Raw genomic sequence first — 18,835 nt, 5'->3', positions numbered from 1 at the left:
AAATGTACTTCCTTTTGCCTCTCCTGAATCTCCTGCCAACCAGATTCACTGACCTTGAGCCCAGATTTTAGGGGGGAAATCACAGGAAGTAATTGATCAAACTAGGCAGAATATATGCTGTTAGTAGGCCAATCTGGCCTAGACAGGTGAGAAGAGTGCCACTTACTTTGAGGATATCATAACTAATGAAGAGGTGACATTAAACCATAATGCACCTAGCCTAGCTGCTTGTCCCATCTACACCACTTCAGCAAGCCACAGCAGTGGCAATTCTTATACTCCTTTACTCTGTACTGACTAAAAAGCAAACGGGAGAACCAAGTCAGAAAAAGAGAGTTGCAATATTCCCAGCCAGCCAAAGGATAGTTAAGCAAGCAATCATGAAACACTTGTCTGCTAAACGACGATTGGTTCGGCAACTCCAAACTAGAGTTTGAACAGAGATGTAAAGGATATGATTTTTGCAAACAAGCTTAAGGAAAAAGAAATGAATTATTCCACATAACACGGCTTGCAAGACATGTACAGATTTATGCACAAGAAGGTATGAATACCTCGGGGTGGAGTTAGTTCAATCATGTTAATTTCACAGAAACCAACGGGGAATATAGAAGGGGAGGTGGCATGGTAACAAAACCAGTCAGACCCATCTGCTGCCTCAGAGCCATCGATCCCAATCATAAGATATCCATCTGCTAATACCTAGATAAACAAAAAACAAACAAACAGCAGTTAAGATTTAGAAGTTAAAGTCATTTAAAGGTGGGGAAATACCAGGAAGTGGAGAGCAAAAGTTTTAAGAGAAATTCAGCTGCTGGTTGATTTGGCAACCCTGTTTTAAGGCAAACAACAATATTGTCCATATGGTTCCTGAATTTTTTGTACAACACTATGCTGGTTACAACCAGTACCTATGTAATGCTCCTGATCCCTTAAAAAATGAGTTAAGGGAGCAGAGGCAGACCATATGATTTGTTTGTTTAATATAATTCCCCACCCCCTTGCATTAGTTTTATATCACAAAACAATTAATTATATATTGAAGTACAAAACACAATAAAATACATAACTACACAAAATGAAAATTCACTTAAGAGCAATAGCAACAGAAATTACAAGCAAAATTAAACTAATATATTTACCTTTCTAATTGTTGCCACACATATTGCAGAAAGGTTTAATGGATCTATGGCTTCCAATTTCATCCCCTCCTTGAACCATTCTCCACTTGACTCGGCTTCCTTTACCTAAAGAAACATTTTGAGGCAACAAATGGAAGCAACACAGGTCAGCATCACAGTCTATTTGCTTCTGCAGCTTCAATGCTGATGAACAATTCCTTCCATTATAAATCAAGTTCCTTGCAAAACATCATACCTTAGCAAATAAATGTGGGGGTGCATCAAAATAAGAGTCCTGTTTCTTGGCAATATCTGTGAAAAAGGGGGAAAACCATAGATGAAGATTTCTAATTTACTACTTCAAACATGTGACCTTTTAAAAATACAAAAGCCTACCAAAACCAAATAAAGCATTCTTAAAAAAATACTTTTATTCCATAAAATGTATACACCACTTGATGGCTTAAAAAGCAAGCAAACCTCAAAGCATCTTTCTCTGTCCGACTCTCATACAGTATCTTGAAAGCTGACGTAAACATCAATGTGATATATTAATTTGTTTGTGGGAAACTCTGCACAAGAGGAGCTTACCAGATCTTTTGAACCGATGTCCTATACTCCGAGACCAACCAATGGGATGTATGAGTGGGCTGTACATATGGCACCAGAAGTCATCTGTTTTGTCTTCGCTTTCTTCATATACCAATCTTAACCTGCCTCCAATTACGCTGTCTACAATTGCTACCCGCGTTCGGCAGAGATGAGTTTTATCAACAACTTCTACTCTCATAGAAGGCCTAAAGGGATACTGCATGCTTTCTGACACCTGAAAACATATAATCGTGCAGCGTTAACATATGTACCTCTGCAAATACCCATCTACAACAATGGCTATGTGAGTCTGCTATTGCCCACAAGTATCACAGGGAGTGCTTTTCCCTGTTTTGTTCCCCTTTCCACACCCAGTTTTATGATCAGTCAACAAAGACAGGTACCATCACTTTCAGACTTTAGACTGCCAACTAGGAAAAGAGCTTTTCCTGTGGTGGTCTCATAACTTAGGCTTTGGAAACTTTTGTTTCTGGTCCAACTGTTGCTGCTTTTTTGTTGTTGCTGCCAGCTTTTGCTTTCCGCTCCAATTCTGATTTTCATATTGCATTTTACTGTTTAACTTTTTTATGTAACAGTTTTTAGAGTATTCATGCTCAAAAGCATTTTGTAAGTACTATAATAAATAAGCCAAAAAGGCTGACAAGGGTCTTCTTTGAAACCAGCCTCACCTTCTGAGAAAAGTCGGGAGGAAGAGTTTTGGCACCAGTGAGTCGTTTCACCAGAAAAGCTTTCCAGTTTGTGTATTTGTGTTGAATGGCTGTCAAGATTCAGAAAAACAAACAGACATTAACCACTTTTGAAAATTTGTACTGCAAGACACTGAATGAGCAATGTCAAAAAGTTATTGTCTTCAGAATTTACTGGAAATCCAGATACGTTATCATCGTGAATAGATACGTTAGCTATTTTGACAACAACGTGAGTTAGACGCAAGCATATCCATTCATATGATAAATACAGAGAGAGATATACAGATGTTGTGATATCAGACTTACACTTAACATAAGAGAGTATGTAATGCAAGTTAAAGGATCAGTACAGAGAGCATAAGATAAATTCAACTAAAGGTCAGCCTGTTAAAAGTCAGATTTACGTACATCGAGGTGGCACTAGAGGCTTCCCACTTGTTGCACACCAACCAACCGGATGGATATCAAGACCACAGATGTTACACCAGAAGTCAAGACTTGAATCGCTTTCAAAGCCTTCATATCTTAGTAAAGCACTGTAACCTGAAAGAGAAGGAAATCTCATGCTGATCCATGCTACTCTTAAGGAAGAAATGTAGCACAATCAAACACACACTCCCCTTCATTTGGAACAGCTTCCAGAGGAAGCGAGCTGATGTTGGAAGTGGTCTTCAGCTGCCACTGCCTATACTACAGCTGTGAAAGAAGGGAGGCACCACAGTAGAGGTTGGGGTAGGTGTGCAGGAGATTAATGTACTTTGTCAATAGGGGAAGTTCCTACATTGATGTTACAGTCGTACCTTGGTTTTCAAACAGCTTAGTTCTCACACATTTTGGCTCCCAAACGCCGCAAATCCAGAAGCGACTGTTCCGGTTTGTGAAGTATTTTTTAAAGCTGACCATCCAATGCGGCTTCCGTGACTTCCGCTTGGCCTGCAGGCTGCAGAAGCCGCGCTCTGGTTTCCGAACGTTTTGGAAGTCGAACGGACTTCCAGAAAGGCTTCCGTTCAACTTCCAAGGTACGACTGTACTATACTAGGGGTCACCAGCATAGCCCTCGTAGGTCTCTTCCTCCACGGAAATTAAGCTTGAATGAAGCAATCTATTGTAGCCAATAGAACAGGTTGCCGTGAGTGCAGAGGCACCAGCTTCTCCGAAGGATTGGAGGGACATTGTGTGATGTCCTCTGAATATTGAGGGGGCCCAGCCACCTCAAAAAAATATTTGGGAAGCCAAAATTGCTTGGGCCCCTAGGAGTTGGCGCCTATTATTGCGTGCATGCAGTGCCCACAACCATTTCTCCAATCTGTAAATGAGTTCACAGGCTCAAAAAGGTTGGCGACTCCTGCACAGTATACTGTTAGAAGACATGGCCTTGAAATATATTTTTTCCCTGGATTTTAAGGCAATTTGTTTTACATGAGGCTTCTTAAACTATGTGTTGGGAGCCTGTTGGCAAATTCAGCTTCATTAATTTGCCTGACCTACGCTGGTGCTTTAACCGCTATCTCAATGCAAACATTCAAAGGTCACAGAGAAAGAAAGAGCCACAAGCCATGAGTGTATAACCTTGTTTCAAACACCTAGAGTGCTTTGCTTGGAGGACAGCAGTGTGTTGATCATAAAGGGAATTTCACATAATGAAGTCTGCAGGGAAATTATGAGTCTTAGCTCAAAATCACAAGCAAGAGACTTATCAGGAATCGGAAACTACTGAAAAGTTTTTCAACCCCTAAAGTTGAAAACATATAAATTGTAGCTCTAATAATACAAAAATTACAATTACTCCTTATCACCCCCTGAAGAATGACAACAAAGCCTACAATTAAAAGTGTCTATAGCATTCAAGATCTGAATATGACAGTCTTTTAAATTCCACAGAATCATCCCTTATAGGCAGGGTTTCAAACAGATCTGCTTGGTAAACCACTGTTGACTTAATAGGAACTTGCCCCACTATGGCAACCTTAAGGATCATTCAACACTGAAGACTTATCCCTTCTGCTATGCATTTTGTTTTAAATAATATATACACCTGCTAAAATCCCTGAATTATTTATTGAGACAGTTACACTTCAAAATGCATTATTTTATGCAAAGTTAGTAACCTGCTAATTTTACAATCCCAGCAATCCAGAAGACTTTGGTAGGTAGGCTGCAGTCTGTGTTAGGGACTTCTACACGTACACCTTCTGAGATGTCACCCCAGCAAGTCCCCATAGGTGCCTGCAATGTTAGGAAAATAAGTTAGAAACCATGTAATTCATAAAAAAATACCTATTTCCACCTATTAATACTAGCCAATCTCTCTGGCTTTTCTTTCCGGGGGAAGCTATCTGGTTACTGCTTGTAAAACTAGTTAATTCATGGCTTACCTTTGTTGATGACAGTGAATCCCTCCCTCTCTCATCTGCCACAACCAGTGAAGGTTTACGGTAATTTTATTTTTCAGTAACCTCATAGTTAAAAAATCTGAATTATCCTTGAAGTCCTTTGTTGCATTAATGACTCATTGTAGCATCACTTCCTTAAAGTATTGTGTGAAGAAAATGATTTGTGTAGCTTTCCCTTTTTAGCAATGGTCAATGTGTGCAAATTAGTTGCAATTCCTTTTTAAAAAGAGAGAAAATGACTTCATTTGTGGGTGAGCCTGGAATATGAACTTTCTGCAGATTTTAACTACTTCAGGAACAGCAACAACAGAATGCACAACACAGGAATGGCAAGAGATATTGGACTAAATAGGAAATGAGCAGAGTTTGCTATAATGAATTAACTTAATGAAGAACTGATGAAATACCTTTGAAGGTTTGCTGATTAATATTTTAAAATGGGCTACTGCAACAATAGCTTTCTTTTCTGCACATGCTAGAAAAGCATGCAGTTAATCCAGCTGTGGAAATATTCAAGTTCCTTCTCAAGTATACTTGAGAAGCTACAAGAAATAAGTCAGTCTCCTTACACAGATGTGTCAGCAAGTGATTCCAGGGCAACCAACCTTACTTTTCTGGCAAGGTAAATAGTTTACACAAGAGGGGAATGTTAACTGAAAACATGTCTATTTAAACTCTTAGGGAGTAAGGAGTGCTTTAGCAGAAAATATACATGCCACATTAAATATTTGTGCCGTCAACTTGGAAGCTATACATAGAAGTCTGGGAGTGACAAATCTGGAGGCATTATGACCTAAAGCAGCAGCCCTCAATACTTCCTAGTAGTAAGGCCCGTTGAATTCAGTGGGACATCTGAGTAAACATGTTGAGGATTGGGTTGGAAAATCCTGACTAGTTAAAATAGTGGACTGACAATCAAATGAAAACTATACAGAAGTAGTAACATGAATGTATCTCAGCAACGTATCATCTCCAGAATGAAACTGATCTAGTTGTGAACAGGAACATTCTGATTTTGAATGAATTCTGGTCTTTATCAGATCACTTCTTAAGGAGGAGGAAGAGGAGGAGGAGGAGGTTTCAGCAGCTCTTTATGGCCAGGTGCTGTCAAGGTTCAGAAAACAGATTTAGGCTGAGTATTATTGTGGGGTGGGAATGCTGATAATAGAAGCAGGGCAGTTCTTCTACAGTTAATCAACTTCCGTCATGGTAAGTCTCAACAGGCTATAGCTAACAGAATTGGTGAATTTGAAATTTTGCATACACATGGTCTACCCGATGAGGTGTATGAAAGTACCCCCCCCAAAAAAAAGAACAATCCAATTAAAATTATCACAGATCCAACAAGTTTAAAAGTTTGACCTCTTTCCCATTTATAAAGAAATCACATATTTCTTTCAAATTTTGGTGAAAAGTACTGATATACTTTGTTTGGCCTTTTTGTGAAGTAGACCTTTTAAGTGGTCAAGTTCCAATCCGTGATTCAAAAGTTATTGTGGTTTCCCCTTTCCATAAAGTAAAGTACCGGGGGGGGGGGGGAGAAAATACTGCTGGGCATGACTGAAGCTAAAATGTGGCCAGGAGGGCAATGCTTGCAGCGGGAGTCACCTAGCTGACAGTATGTGTGGTATCTATTCCTTTAGTTATGAAATATCACAGTGTGGCGCAATGGCTACAGTGAGGGCTTGTCAACCTCTTTGGAGCCATGGGCACGTGAGAGATTGTCATAAGGAACCACACGCCCCAGAGTCACAGATGCATCCATCCTATCTCATACTGCAGCTCTGCACACAACCTGTCCCAAACTGTTACCCGCATGAACTTTGCCAGGATGACAGCAGTGATTCTTTTCTAGTAATTAATCTAACAACAACCCTGTGAGGTAGGCCATATGGAGAGAAAGAGACTGGGGCCATATATCCCTGTGAGTCGCACATGCCCGTCAAAAACTCCATTCGATTGAAACAAAATTGAATGCATCAGGTTTCAAAGTTTCGGATTGGTATAGGGGTATAGCAGAAAGTTAAACTTGTCCTTGTCTGTGAAGATCGCGGTTCTGCTAGTTCCTCCTACACCAATCCATATGGCTGTCGCTTCCAAAGAAAGCCATCATGGGTTTGGGTCTCGTGGCCTTGAAACGATGGTACACTGTGTATATCCAGCATACTGTCTTCTCTTGCGCAATACGCTTACTAGCAGAACCATAAGCATACAGATAAGAACAAGTTTACCTTTCGAACTCATGATGAAGGCATCCATCTTGGGCTCCTTCCCAATAAAAGGAAGGTCTGCCTGGGCCACCACTCTGATCCAGCGCACACTCTGGAGGAATTATCTGGGAGGGACAGCCGCCTTCCCTGCAAGGTAAGTTGCAATCAGGAAGGTCTTGATGGGCAAGGTCCAGGTTCATGTAAGTGGGCTTCCCAACCCAAAAAAAAAGGCTGACCCTATAACTTCTCTGCCTGGAATAGCTAAGTATTACTACTGGCTTTTCTCAAATGCACTAAAAACACCAGGCAGAAATATTTAAGGCCTTTGGGGCTTTAGAACTATGGTGCAAGATTTTTATTTTCCAGGTGCACCTGATATATCTGTTGCATGTGCAGTGGCCACAAACCAGAGTTCCCTTCATGTGGGTGCAAGCACAAGGCTACCCCACCCAAGAGCAGGCTCTCCCACCCCACAATAAATGAGCTGCTGTTTGTTTGGTTTTTAAAAAAAAAACTAGCATAAATTTAAATAACTGCTTGCTTCAGACAAAGCTGCTGCATGGAATAAGACAGAAAAAGCTCCACTGCACATGCAGACCTCACATATCTCTCTGGATTGAGAATAATATCTGCATTTTAAAAAGGGGGAGGAGTGCTAGTAAGCTGATAATGCATCAGTGCCATCTAGTGAAAAGGGGGAAAATATTCCTCATGTAATTACATACAGTTTATAAATAAATTGCATCTGAAAACCAGGTTACAATGCACCAAATAAACAGTTTCTACTGAGTTCAATGGTACTTACTCCCAAGTGTGCATAGGTTTAAGACCATCCACTATCTGATGCAGAGAACAATGCTAGTAGCTGTCATGTTTGTCTGTTGTACTATTACCAGTACAGGGGGATAAAGAACCTGTGTCTGGACAATGACTCCCATCATCCCTGATCGTTGCCCATGCTAGCTTGGGGTGATGGGCGTTGGGAGTCCATTAACATCCGCAGGACCACAAGTTTCCAATCCCAGTTCTAGCACATATGGCCAGGTCTGCATGGTGAGCAAAAAGTGATGAAGATTCTTGCTGGGTCTGCAGTGACCCTGATCTGTTGCATTTAATGATTCCATATCCATCCAATGCACATTACCTTTAAAAACGGGGCTTGTGCAACAAAAAATATACTTTCCATAGGACACCCCCCCCCCTTTTCCAGAAAGGCAGCGGGGCAAAATGTTTGAGATGCAAAGCTTTTATTAAGATAACTGATGGAATTTGGTATGTTTTGTAGAAATCATGCAACCCTATAATGAAGTTAAGCCTAGGGAAAGATCCAGATAAGACTTCACAACTTCCTCGGAACAAATCGACCATTTGTTTGCACTAGCAGCAATTAGGACATAAAAAAGAGGAAGCATTTGCGCTCCTTTGTGGAACATCTGAATGCTAATTACAAGGCAGCCTATTTAATGTACTATATGTTACTACGTAGACTCATCTGCAATCCCTAAACCTGTTTATATGGGCACAGTGGAATGAATTAAAAGTAACGGAGCTCATTTCCTCCTCAACATCAAGAAGAAGAAGAGTTTGGATTTGATATCTCGCTTTATCACTACCCTAAGGAGTCTCAAAGCGGCTAACATTCTCCTTTCCCTTCCTGCCCCACAACAAACACTCTGTGAGGTGAGTGGGGCTGAGAGACTTCAGGGAAGTGTGACTAGCCACCCAAGGTCACCCAGCAGCTGCATGTGGAGGAGCGGAGATGCGAGCCTGGTTTACCAGATTATACGAGTCCACCGCTCTTAACCACTACACCACACTGAACATATAGAACATATAGCTGCTAGAGTTGGTTTTGAATGCCGATTTGCAAGTTTGCAAGTGTGCACGCTCTTGGAGGTAGATTTTAAAGCAGAATATACGCACAGATGACTTCAGGCATGGAAACTAAGATTAGAAACATGACTGTGTTGACCAGCACAATCAATAGCAGATTGTGCACGAAATGCTATCAGAACAGTTTGTTGAATGGTCTGTGCTGCCTACATAGCTCTGTTTTAATAGGCACATCCATTTAGGGTAGGTATGGGGAACCTCCAGCCCATAGATCTAATTACGTCTGGCAGGGGTTCCAATTTGGTCTGCAAGGCCATTTCCCCCAAACCACAGTCCCACAAATGCTTCATCAGATGAGGAGCAGGCAAAGGCATACTGCCAGTGTATAATGGGGAATCTTTAAAGGCACTCCTGATGGTGACAGGTAGGCTCCCTCGCCAGTGCACAACCAATCAGCTAACCGTTACCAAAAGTAAACCAGCTCAAATATGCTGTGCTACTGAGTTACCACAGCTGATTCCACCCAAAAATGGAGCCTGAAGTCAGCTACTGTCAGCTTACTAAGGGTAACTTCAACCCCTACTTGGCTTAGAATTTTTATGTAGCCCAGTTGCCACACTACAAAGGAAAAATGGGTCACCTGACATCATAGTGAAGTCAGATGACTGTCAGGTGGGAGATGACTGTCAGATGACTGTCAGGTGGGAGGGCTCCACCCACTAAAATGGCCCAAGGGTGCAGCAATGCAAGTTCCAGCCAACTGACCGGATCCAGCTCCCTACCCCGATTTAGAAAATACCTTAAAATTAGGTTCCAAATGCATACTTAGTCTTGCGTAATTCGTTTGTGAGTCATTTAGCTTCATTAGATATCTCCCCATCCCCCCCAAAAAACCTCCTATACTTTTATGTTGTTGATGATTATTGAAAGTATGAGCAGCAGAACACAATCCTCATCACTGTGTTGCTCACCATATAAAGCAAGGAATTCAAGATGAAATTCTGAGACACATATTGTCATCTGCCTATGCTAGGCTGAAATGAAAGAATTAAGAGAACATACAACATCTAATTGTGGTCTGCTTCCTCATGAATCACCGTTATTTCTATAATACTACACTGTACACCAGAACATGCTCAAATATAGAAACACAGAGGCTGCCTTACGCATGGCAGACCATTGGTCCATCTACCTCAGTACTGTTTACAATGACTGGCAGCATCCAGGATTTCAGGCAAAGGTCTCTCCCAGCTTCTTCTGGAACCTGGGACACTCTGCATGCAGAGCAGACTGACATCCAGCCAAAGCAAAACGCTGGTGAAAAAGCAGCTACAAAGTCTGTGACTCAGCAACGTGCCTAAGTGCAAGTAGCAGGCAAGCAGCAAAGAGCACTTGTCCACCCTTGCACCTTCACTGCCACAGAGCTGACCCATGTTTTCTTGGCTAGGTAAAGCTCATAATTCACTCATTTGCTGCTCTTTAAGAGGAGGGAGAAAGGGCTCCCCCAAGTCCTCAGTTATCACCCAATGGAGGAGATGCAGTAGAACTATCATAAAATCAGAACTGGAGGGGGCTTGTATGCCAGAGCTACAGCAAACTCAAGAGATGGCTGTCCAGCCTCTATGTTAAGCTCTCCAGTGACAGCTTGCCCATTCATCCACCCCAACTAAGTAACTGGTTCCATCCTCAAACTGTTCTTACTGTCAAGAGGTTTTTCACAATGCTCAGTGAAATCTACCCTCCTGTAATCTATGCTCATTAGATCTACTTCTGCCCTCTGAGGAGCCCAGGACAGATCTTTGCCTTCTTCTATGTGACAGTTTTTCACATCTTTGAAAAGTGCCATTGTGCTCCCCCCCCCCTTCTTCTCTATTGGCTAAACATACCAGATTTCTTGCTGGGGGTGTCCAGCAGCAGAATGTTCTCTGCAGGGACAATCATCTGGTGCCTGCTATGTTAGAGACCATGTGAAACTGAATTTATTTTCTAGATATTTTAATGCATACAATTTAAACCATACTTCTGCTGTTAGAGTAATTGATTGTTTCATTTATTGTTGTTTGTTGGATTTTATTGTATGTTTCAGTGATAGTTGCTTTAAAAGATACTTTTGAACTGAAACCTCAGATACAAATATAATGTACAATCAGTGCCCCCTTAAGACATTTGAGACCTGAAGTCACTATTCCAGGCAACATCCCCCAGTGACACTTGTCCCTCCAAAATACAGGGGCACGTATAATGTGTGTGTGGGGGGGGTGTTAATCAAAAGGAATTCTTTTCCAAGAATATGACTGCTCACCCAAGGTATCTCACTAGCTTTTCTGTGTCCTGCACGGGATACAAACTGAGTCTGAAAATTAGTGGTTTAATAAAGACAAAATTCTGTTCTGAAAACTCATAGTCTTATGAAACCTTCAGCTTCATTCTATACTCAGAAGATATTGCCACTGTGTTTAATGGGCCTTACTCCTAATAAAGCATGTGTAGGACTGCAGCCTTAAAGACAATTCCACAATCCCCAGAATCATATATAAATTTAAATTGCTTCAACTTTCTTTTTTCTTTTTTTTTAAAGCAAACCAGTCTGTCAGGGATAACCAGACCATCAAGAAGGCAGCTATCCTCCTTCTCTCACATGCTGCACGGGTTTATTTGGTTGAAGGAAACAATCTCTGCTTGCTGATACAAATCATTTGTCTTTTTGCTGCAGCCACACCCTTGGTGCTTGCTGATTTTGGCCTGTTCTCTCCCAACATGTCTAAAGTCATTGACATGTGGCAACAGCAAACTACTACAAGGCAAAAAAGATTCAGCACCTGCCTCATTTTGGTCATGCTTCGTTCATAAAAGGGATTGAAGGAACCCAGTCAGAATTACTGTTATCACATTTGCTTCCTCTGATCTAGCAGCTACAATGTGCTGAGAGAATGGGATCATGGAAAGGGATGAATATGGCAGTAGAATTTGTCTTTTAAAGTTATGAATGTTAAGATCAATAAAAACACAGGACAATCCTGATGATTACCTATACAGCCCACCATTTTAATGATTAAACTGGCCCTACATGCAGCACAAAGGAAATACTGAACTCATCACAATTGGGGCTTTAGAGAAGAGGGGCTTGGATTGAAAGTTTGACTTCCATGAACTGAAGTTATCTCTCCATTCACAGAAAACTTCCCATCCAGCAGAAGGGTGGGAGAAAGGCCACAAATTTATGCCCATTTCCCCTCCAGTGCAATAGAGGTGAGAGGAATGGGCAAAAATCGATTCTTCTTCCACTGGCAAGAGCACACTCAGAAGCCAAACCAGTCTTGTTTTACAAGCATCACTTGAACCCATTCCTAAAACAACCTTGCTGTGGATGTGTCTGCCTATTTGCTAATAAAGCAATTTATTGATCTTGATCTCTGTTATAAAAAGGAACAACCTTATCGTTATTATGTAGCCTTGTATACAATGCACCTTACTACTGACAGAGTGGCATATTACAACATGTTCCTTCTTGTGAAACTAACCTGAAAAACATGCTTGTTTTGAATTCCAGCTGCTTCTAAGGAGAGACAGTGCAGAGCTCTGTTTTGTTCACAGAAGATCTGCAGGCAGTTTCAAAGGACTTTGTTTGATTGGGCTGGGCTGAGGTCCCCACCCAAGCCTGACAAACCAATAGACTAACTTGGTTTCAATTAACTGGGCTGCTTCTCAAGGTCCACAGGATTTCAAGACAGTTTCTTAGTATGTAAATCCGTTCTATGCACACAGGCAAGAACCACCTCCAAAACTTGCTTTGAAACTTTGCACACAGCTTTGACAGCTAGCATTTAAAATGAATAGCATCATGCATCTTTGAAATGGAAGCTCCCAAGATTGCAGTTGTTAGATCAGTAAAATTTCATATATGCCTAAGGATTGGGGGGAAAGCCATAGGATAAAATCCAGTTGTGCTGGTCTGCCAGCAACACTTTCTCACTCCCCAAGAACTGCAGCCCCTCACATACCCCCAAAATTTGCTTTAATGGTGGGCTCTCAGAAGCAGATTTAGGGGAGTGAAGAGGGAGCTGTAGGAGGAAGGGGAAGTCCACTCTCACCACGCTGTTTGTAAATTCTCTGTTGAAATTATTTCATAGCTATTTACTAAAAATAATAAAATCAAAGGCAACATACTTACATGCTTAAAACAATTAACAGGAGCGGCAGTGAAACTATTGCTATTGATGTAGTTGCCCCAGCTGAAGCCTTCCACTGGAACAGATGCTAGAAAGAGTTACTTTATTTAGCAATGTGTACATAATTTACTAAATAAATTGTTAATACATATAAATTCATTTCCAGTCTCTTTTAGGGTGGGGGAGGAAACAGAAATGCACGGTTGTAAGCATGACCACAAGGTGAATATGGTGGATTATCCAAAGAAAATCCTCTAGAAAATTAACTTGTTTTTACAAAAGAATATAGATTAGACTGGAACTAATTAATGTAGGCCAGAAGCAAAAACAAAAAACCAATTCTAACCCATGCAATGATGCCATCAGGATTCATATGACAGTTAGTTATTATATCCAGTCCAATGGATATAGCAGTATGGGAAAGAAATCTATCTACCCCTAGAGCAGCCAATGTGTTCTGTTGAAAATGCCAATACAGCTGAAAGGGTAGAAAGCAAGGCACATGAGCCAAGCCCCTCAGAATGTTTCACAGGTTCACCCCAACAACCAATGCCCTTCAGCTTCAGTTGAAAGACCCCACCCCACAATACTAGCAAACGTTATTCCTCTTATTCATTGGGAAATTGCTGAAATATGTGGTTAGAGAAACCTTACAATACTTCTCGGAATTATTCCCCAAAGTTGAAAAACTGAATGTTAGCCCAATAATAATTCCTCAGAGACATCTAACATCCACGTTACCTGTTTTCGTCTTTGATTGGTTCTGTACCGTTGCTTGGTATTGGGCATATGCAGCTAATTTAGCAACTAAAGGTTGTTTTTGTAGCACTTTAGCCTTCTTTGTTGGAGGTTTTCCCTAAAACAACAAGAGCTGAATAAGGTTCTTTTCAAACTCACATCAAGACGTTTTAGAAGCAGGGTTTCTGGAAATCTGCTGCACAAAATGTAACTGCAGTTTCAGAAACAGAATTAATCAGAAAGCTTTTTTTAAAAAACAGTTTCTGGGTAAATCCCATTCGAAAGACCACCTAGCCTGCTGCTATTTTAAAATTAATTTGAATTTTCTTTAAATACTGAATGTTACTATAACCACGTGGTATTTGTGCACTGACAAAAATAGGAAAGGTGTAGCATGCATTCCATATGCTACAAAACTGATATGCAATCCAAGCCCAAAACGCAGACAAAAATATATTTTGTTTCAGTGAAGGACTGTACAAACTAGCAGATGCTACCAAAACCTATCAAGGCATGATATCTTCTTTAATTTTTGATGTCTCAAAGGAAACACAAGCAAAAATGGGGGGGGGGGGAGAGAATGTAGCTTATAAGCTTAATATATAAAAATCATGTTTCTGATCACTGCATTCTAACATTACAAGTAACACCGAATCCTAATTATTCAAAACTCTTGAACTAGGATTTGGGAGAGAGCAATGGAATTAGTCATGATCTTTCAAGCTTAACAAGCGCTCTCAGATGAAAATGCATTAGTATTCTGCTGTTAGAAGGATATCTAACACTGCAGGTGCAAATAGCCCTTGGCAGTTAAATCCATTGTACAATCTTTCCTTCAAGGCTGGCATTATACATTAGCAAAAATGTACATTGCAAACATGATGGAATTTTAAAATAAAATGTTAGTATTATTCTTACACCGGCTTTTGCAGAGGCCAATTGAAAGTATTTGGACTACCGAGCTTTAAAGCAACTTTTACACTCATTACGTAATGGAGTGGAGATTAGCATTCTTCAGTCCAATCTCATCTGTGTATCTGAAGCTTGTACTTAAAGTGTTCTCCGACATATATGCACAGTGATATCAATGCAGCTGTTTGAAAGGAAGATGTAAAGAAGGTAATGCTGCATGAGCAGTGTCTCCCTTATTTAATGGGACGTCCTCTTTCTCCCTGCATGTCCACAAAATCTGCTCCAGAGGGTCCCCTAACTCTCTGGAACAGATTTGGAAGGGTTTCACAAGAGGGGAGAGAAGGGTCATTTCCACTGCACATGTGGAAGTACCGTATGTTGTGTGAGTGGAACAGCAGTGTTGTACACAACCCAAGGTAACTAAAACTACATTTGTACAAACTAACTTACATTAACTTATTAAATAAATACATTCCAGTATCACATTTTCTTAGCCTCCAAATAATGGTTTGGAATGGAAGAATCTGTCCATGAACTGTCTGATCCTGGTTCAGATAGGTCACTCAAACAACTTTGCTAGTTTTGCTGTCATGGCAAAATGTGGTTTGACAAACCAGCCAGCATCTATTAAGTTAATTGTGCAAAAGGAAGAGGAAGTCATGCATAGATGGGAAGCCCAACCGGGTGGGTGGCATATAAATAAATTATTATCATCATCATCACCATTATCATTACTATTACTATTACGGCTCATTCCTGATCCTCCAAATAATGGTTTGTACTTCTTGATTTGTACAAATAACAAACTGGAAGAAGGTATAGGGTTATAAAGACCAGGACTAGCTGCCTGAGAACAGTGGCGTAGCGTGGGGGGTGCAGGGGGGGCCGGCCGCAACATCTGGGGGTTAGGGTTAGGGGGCGCAAATTACTTGCCTTGCCCCGGGTGCTGACAACCCACGCTACGCCACTGCCTGAGAAACAGTTTCTACCCAAATGCAATTCTGGTTCTAAATGCAGTATAAGGAGTCTCTATAGTATATTGTATTTTAAAATGGGGTTTCAGAGTTTTTAGGGGTTTTTGAATGTCTTATGTAGATTTTTCAATTTCACTGTTCTGTATGGGACAATGACAATAAAGATATCATATCGTAAAACTTACAGTTTGTTTTACTGAGAAGTGGTAACAACCACTAGGTTAGATTCAAGTGGTGAGTAGTTTTAATTTAAACATTTCTACAATGCTCTTTTTCTGTATTATCTCACAGCAGTTTACATTATGTAAACATACAACATATACATACAACACAATCCACATAATAAAATATTACAATACAATAAAATGTAACTACTGTAGCCAATAAACACAACTAAGCCTTGTGGTACCTCAAACACTATAAGATTTATTGTGATATATACTTTTGTGGACTCAAGCCCATTTCAGATGCATAAAGCGAAAATCTTAGTTGGCAGGCATACAGAGGATGAAAACTGTAAGGTGGGAGCTGAATGGCAATGAGATACAAAGATTACAGACCATGATAATAAGAGCTTAAACATGTAGGCACACTTTTCTAATCACAGATTGATAATAATTTACCCAGCTTTGCTAAGGTAATTGAATTACAACTATAATGGGGCAGGGAACCATTCATAAGAAACTATCATAGATGTCAGATATCCCTGGCAGAGGTAAGTCAATTAACACATGTAGTATAATAAAAATCCTTTGAGTGAAATCCAACTTAGTACTAAGTGCACACGGGGGGAAAGGTCCATTTGCGCAACAATATTTCCTGCCCTTCCTCCCACACGTCTCCTAAACCTGTTATGGAGGTTCTCCCAGCTCTGCAAAGCAGATTTAGGTGGTGTGGGGTGGTGGCGGAGAGCAGCCCCAGTGTGCAAACAGACCTTGTTCTCCCATCGCAACAACTTTGTTGAACCCTGCCCTCTCTGCATTTTATTTAATTCATTAATTTACGAATTGCCTTCCATATGCATTTCAAGACAAACACAAACTAAAAACAGTTTTGAAAACAGTACAAAAACAACAAATGAAGACAGGTGGTTATTCTGTATTATTTTAAAATCTATGGCAGAGATCTTTTCACCAAACTGAAAAAGTTTGTCCACACAAACAAGGGCAAACCTAGAACTCATGCCATCTAACTTACTGATAAATTATAACTCAGCTGTTTCATGTGGTAAAAGGTAAAGGGACCCCTGACCATTAGGTCCAGTCGTGGCCAACTCTGGGGTTGCGGCACTCATCTCGCTCTATAGGCCGAGGGAGCCGGCGTACAGCTTCCGGCTCATGTGGCTAGCATGACTAAGCTGCTTCTGGCGAACCAGAGCAGCACACAGAAACGCCGTTTACCTTCCCGCCGGAGCGGTATCTATTTATCTACTTGCACTTTGAGGTGCTTTCTAAATGCTAGGTTGGCAGGAGCAGGGACCGAGCAACAGGAGCTCACCCCGTCACGGGGATTCGAAGCGCTGAACTTCTGATCGGCAAGTACTAGGCTCTGTGGTTTAACCCACAGCGCCACCCACATCCTTTAACTTCCTTCATTCCAGAATGGCCACCTTAAGGTCAGTTACAGAGTGTCCTGAAATATTAAAGCATTCCCCTACAGGTTTGCCATTTCTGTTCGCAGATTTGTGTCTATCTATTGCTGTTCTTTTGCACAGAGACTTAACTGGTTGTCCTATGTAGAAGGACATTATTGGCAGATAATGGAATAAATCACACTGGAAGATGAGCAGATGAATGAGCCCATGAAGTTGTGGACAACATTATTCTATCCTGCTACAGTGTTGCCGCAGTGGTCATGGGAGTAGAGTTGGGTTCTAAGTCTGGTCCTTGTGTCCTTGTCTCTGCTATGTGTCTTTTTGTTGATGGTGAGTAACTGTTTTAGATTGGGGGCCGCCTGTGAGCAAGCACAAGCCTGCCTTCCAAGGCATCTCATTGTCATTCAACTTCCACCTTACAATTTGGTTATTTTCACAACTGCCAACTAAAATTTCACTTCATGCGTCTGACAAAGTAAGCTAGAGCCATAATGAATGTGTTAGTTTTAAGGCGCCAAAATTTTTGTTGCTTTTGCTACAGGAGGCCAATGCTGCTACCCTTCTGGAAATTGCAATATTATGGACAAGTTAATTAATTAATAAGCAGCAAATGCCTGGATGAAGAGATGCGTGTTAAGCAGGCACTTAATGCTGTTGATAAACAGAGAAGGGCTGTTGCCTTCACACCTGCTTGGGGAAGCATCTGGTTAGCCAGTGCTGGATACCAGATGCTGACTTTTGGGTCCAATCCAATAGGGCTCTCATATTATATTTAACTTGAAAGCAGTTAACTTTTTTTTTTTCAAAATTAATCTGCGTTGTAAAAAATCTGTTTTAAAACTTATCTATATAATAAAGATAATAAAACTGTGACTGTACCGTTACCTGAAGTCTGGCCAGAATGCTGGCCTTCTTAGAGTTCGATGAGTAACTTCTTGAGCAGGAAACACTGCAGAAACGCTTGGTTTTAGAGTAAAAGGCATCTCTGACACCAACCATCCCGCACATTTCACAGGTAGCTGATAAAGGGAGAAAGATGGCCAATGTATTACATCTATACTATAAAGTGCCACATTCATTGTCAAGAAGCCATGGCTCTATGCAGTCCACATAGAAGATAGTCAACTCAAAATGTGTGTTGGCTATCAACACTTAGACACACCCCAAATATAAATATGCATTATATATTATCTTTATAATACAATCCTTCATCAATCAGATATTTAATAGCTTCTATGTAGATTCTAAACAGCTTTTTATCTTGGACTTATTTCTCTTTCCTTAATTTGACATGGGAGATTCGTTTCTGTTGAAGAGAATGAACTACCACTTCCACTGTACAAAAAAAGTTTTAATGTTCCAAATAATTTACTTATTTGAGCATAACGTGCTTTTCTCCAGATCTAACCCACAGAAGAAGGCTGGCAGAAGCTGACTTCCCTGCTCCTTCTTCTCTTCTCCCCAGCAGCCCTTCATAAAGGCTCTCAGGAGAGTCAAGGGCCTGTACTCAATGATGTGCAGGCTGAGTGGAAAGCCCTTCCAAAACTGGGTGAAGGCATCCTCCACAAGTATGCTACAAACAGTAGGGCT

General features: G+C 40.8%; 1 protein-coding gene across 12 annotated transcripts in view; it reads right to left on the bottom strand.

Annotated features, from left to right (window-relative positions):
* MBTD1 (mbt domain containing 1) overlaps positions 1 to 18,835 on the bottom strand; it is a 119,694-nt gene that overhangs the window by 22,212 nt on the left and 78,647 nt on the right. For 9 of the 12 annotated variants that reach the window (XM_083727973.1, XM_083727977.1, XM_083727969.1 and 6 more), the window contains 10 exons: positions 18,125 to 18,264; positions 13,769 to 13,883; positions 13,030 to 13,115; positions 4,531 to 4,648; positions 2,831 to 2,965; positions 2,402 to 2,490; positions 1,713 to 1,947; positions 1,378 to 1,433; positions 1,143 to 1,247; positions 555 to 702 (listed from right to left, as the gene is read on the bottom strand). In XM_083727973.1, the coding sequence (XP_083584099.1) occupies positions 555 to 702; positions 1,143 to 1,247; positions 1,378 to 1,433; positions 1,713 to 1,947; positions 2,402 to 2,490; positions 2,831 to 2,965; positions 4,531 to 4,648; positions 13,030 to 13,115; positions 13,769 to 13,883; positions 18,125 to 18,264 (1,227 nt within the window). The remainder of the gene's footprint in view (positions 1 to 554; positions 703 to 1,142; positions 1,248 to 1,377; positions 1,434 to 1,712; positions 1,948 to 2,401; positions 2,491 to 2,830; positions 2,966 to 4,530; positions 4,649 to 13,029; positions 13,116 to 13,768; positions 13,884 to 18,124; positions 18,265 to 18,835) is intronic. The other 3 variants (XM_083727970.1, XM_083727972.1, XM_083727979.1) reach the window with 1 other exon arrangement.

Source organism: Podarcis gaigeae, assembly GCF_964106915.1.
Source record: "Podarcis gaigeae genome assembly, chromosome: 2".
NCBI classification, from domain to species: domain Eukaryota; kingdom Metazoa; phylum Chordata; class Lepidosauria; order Squamata; family Lacertidae; genus Podarcis; species Podarcis gaigeae.
The sequence above is the reverse complement of the archived record's forward strand: the minus strand, read 5'-3'. Positions and strand labels throughout refer to the sequence as shown.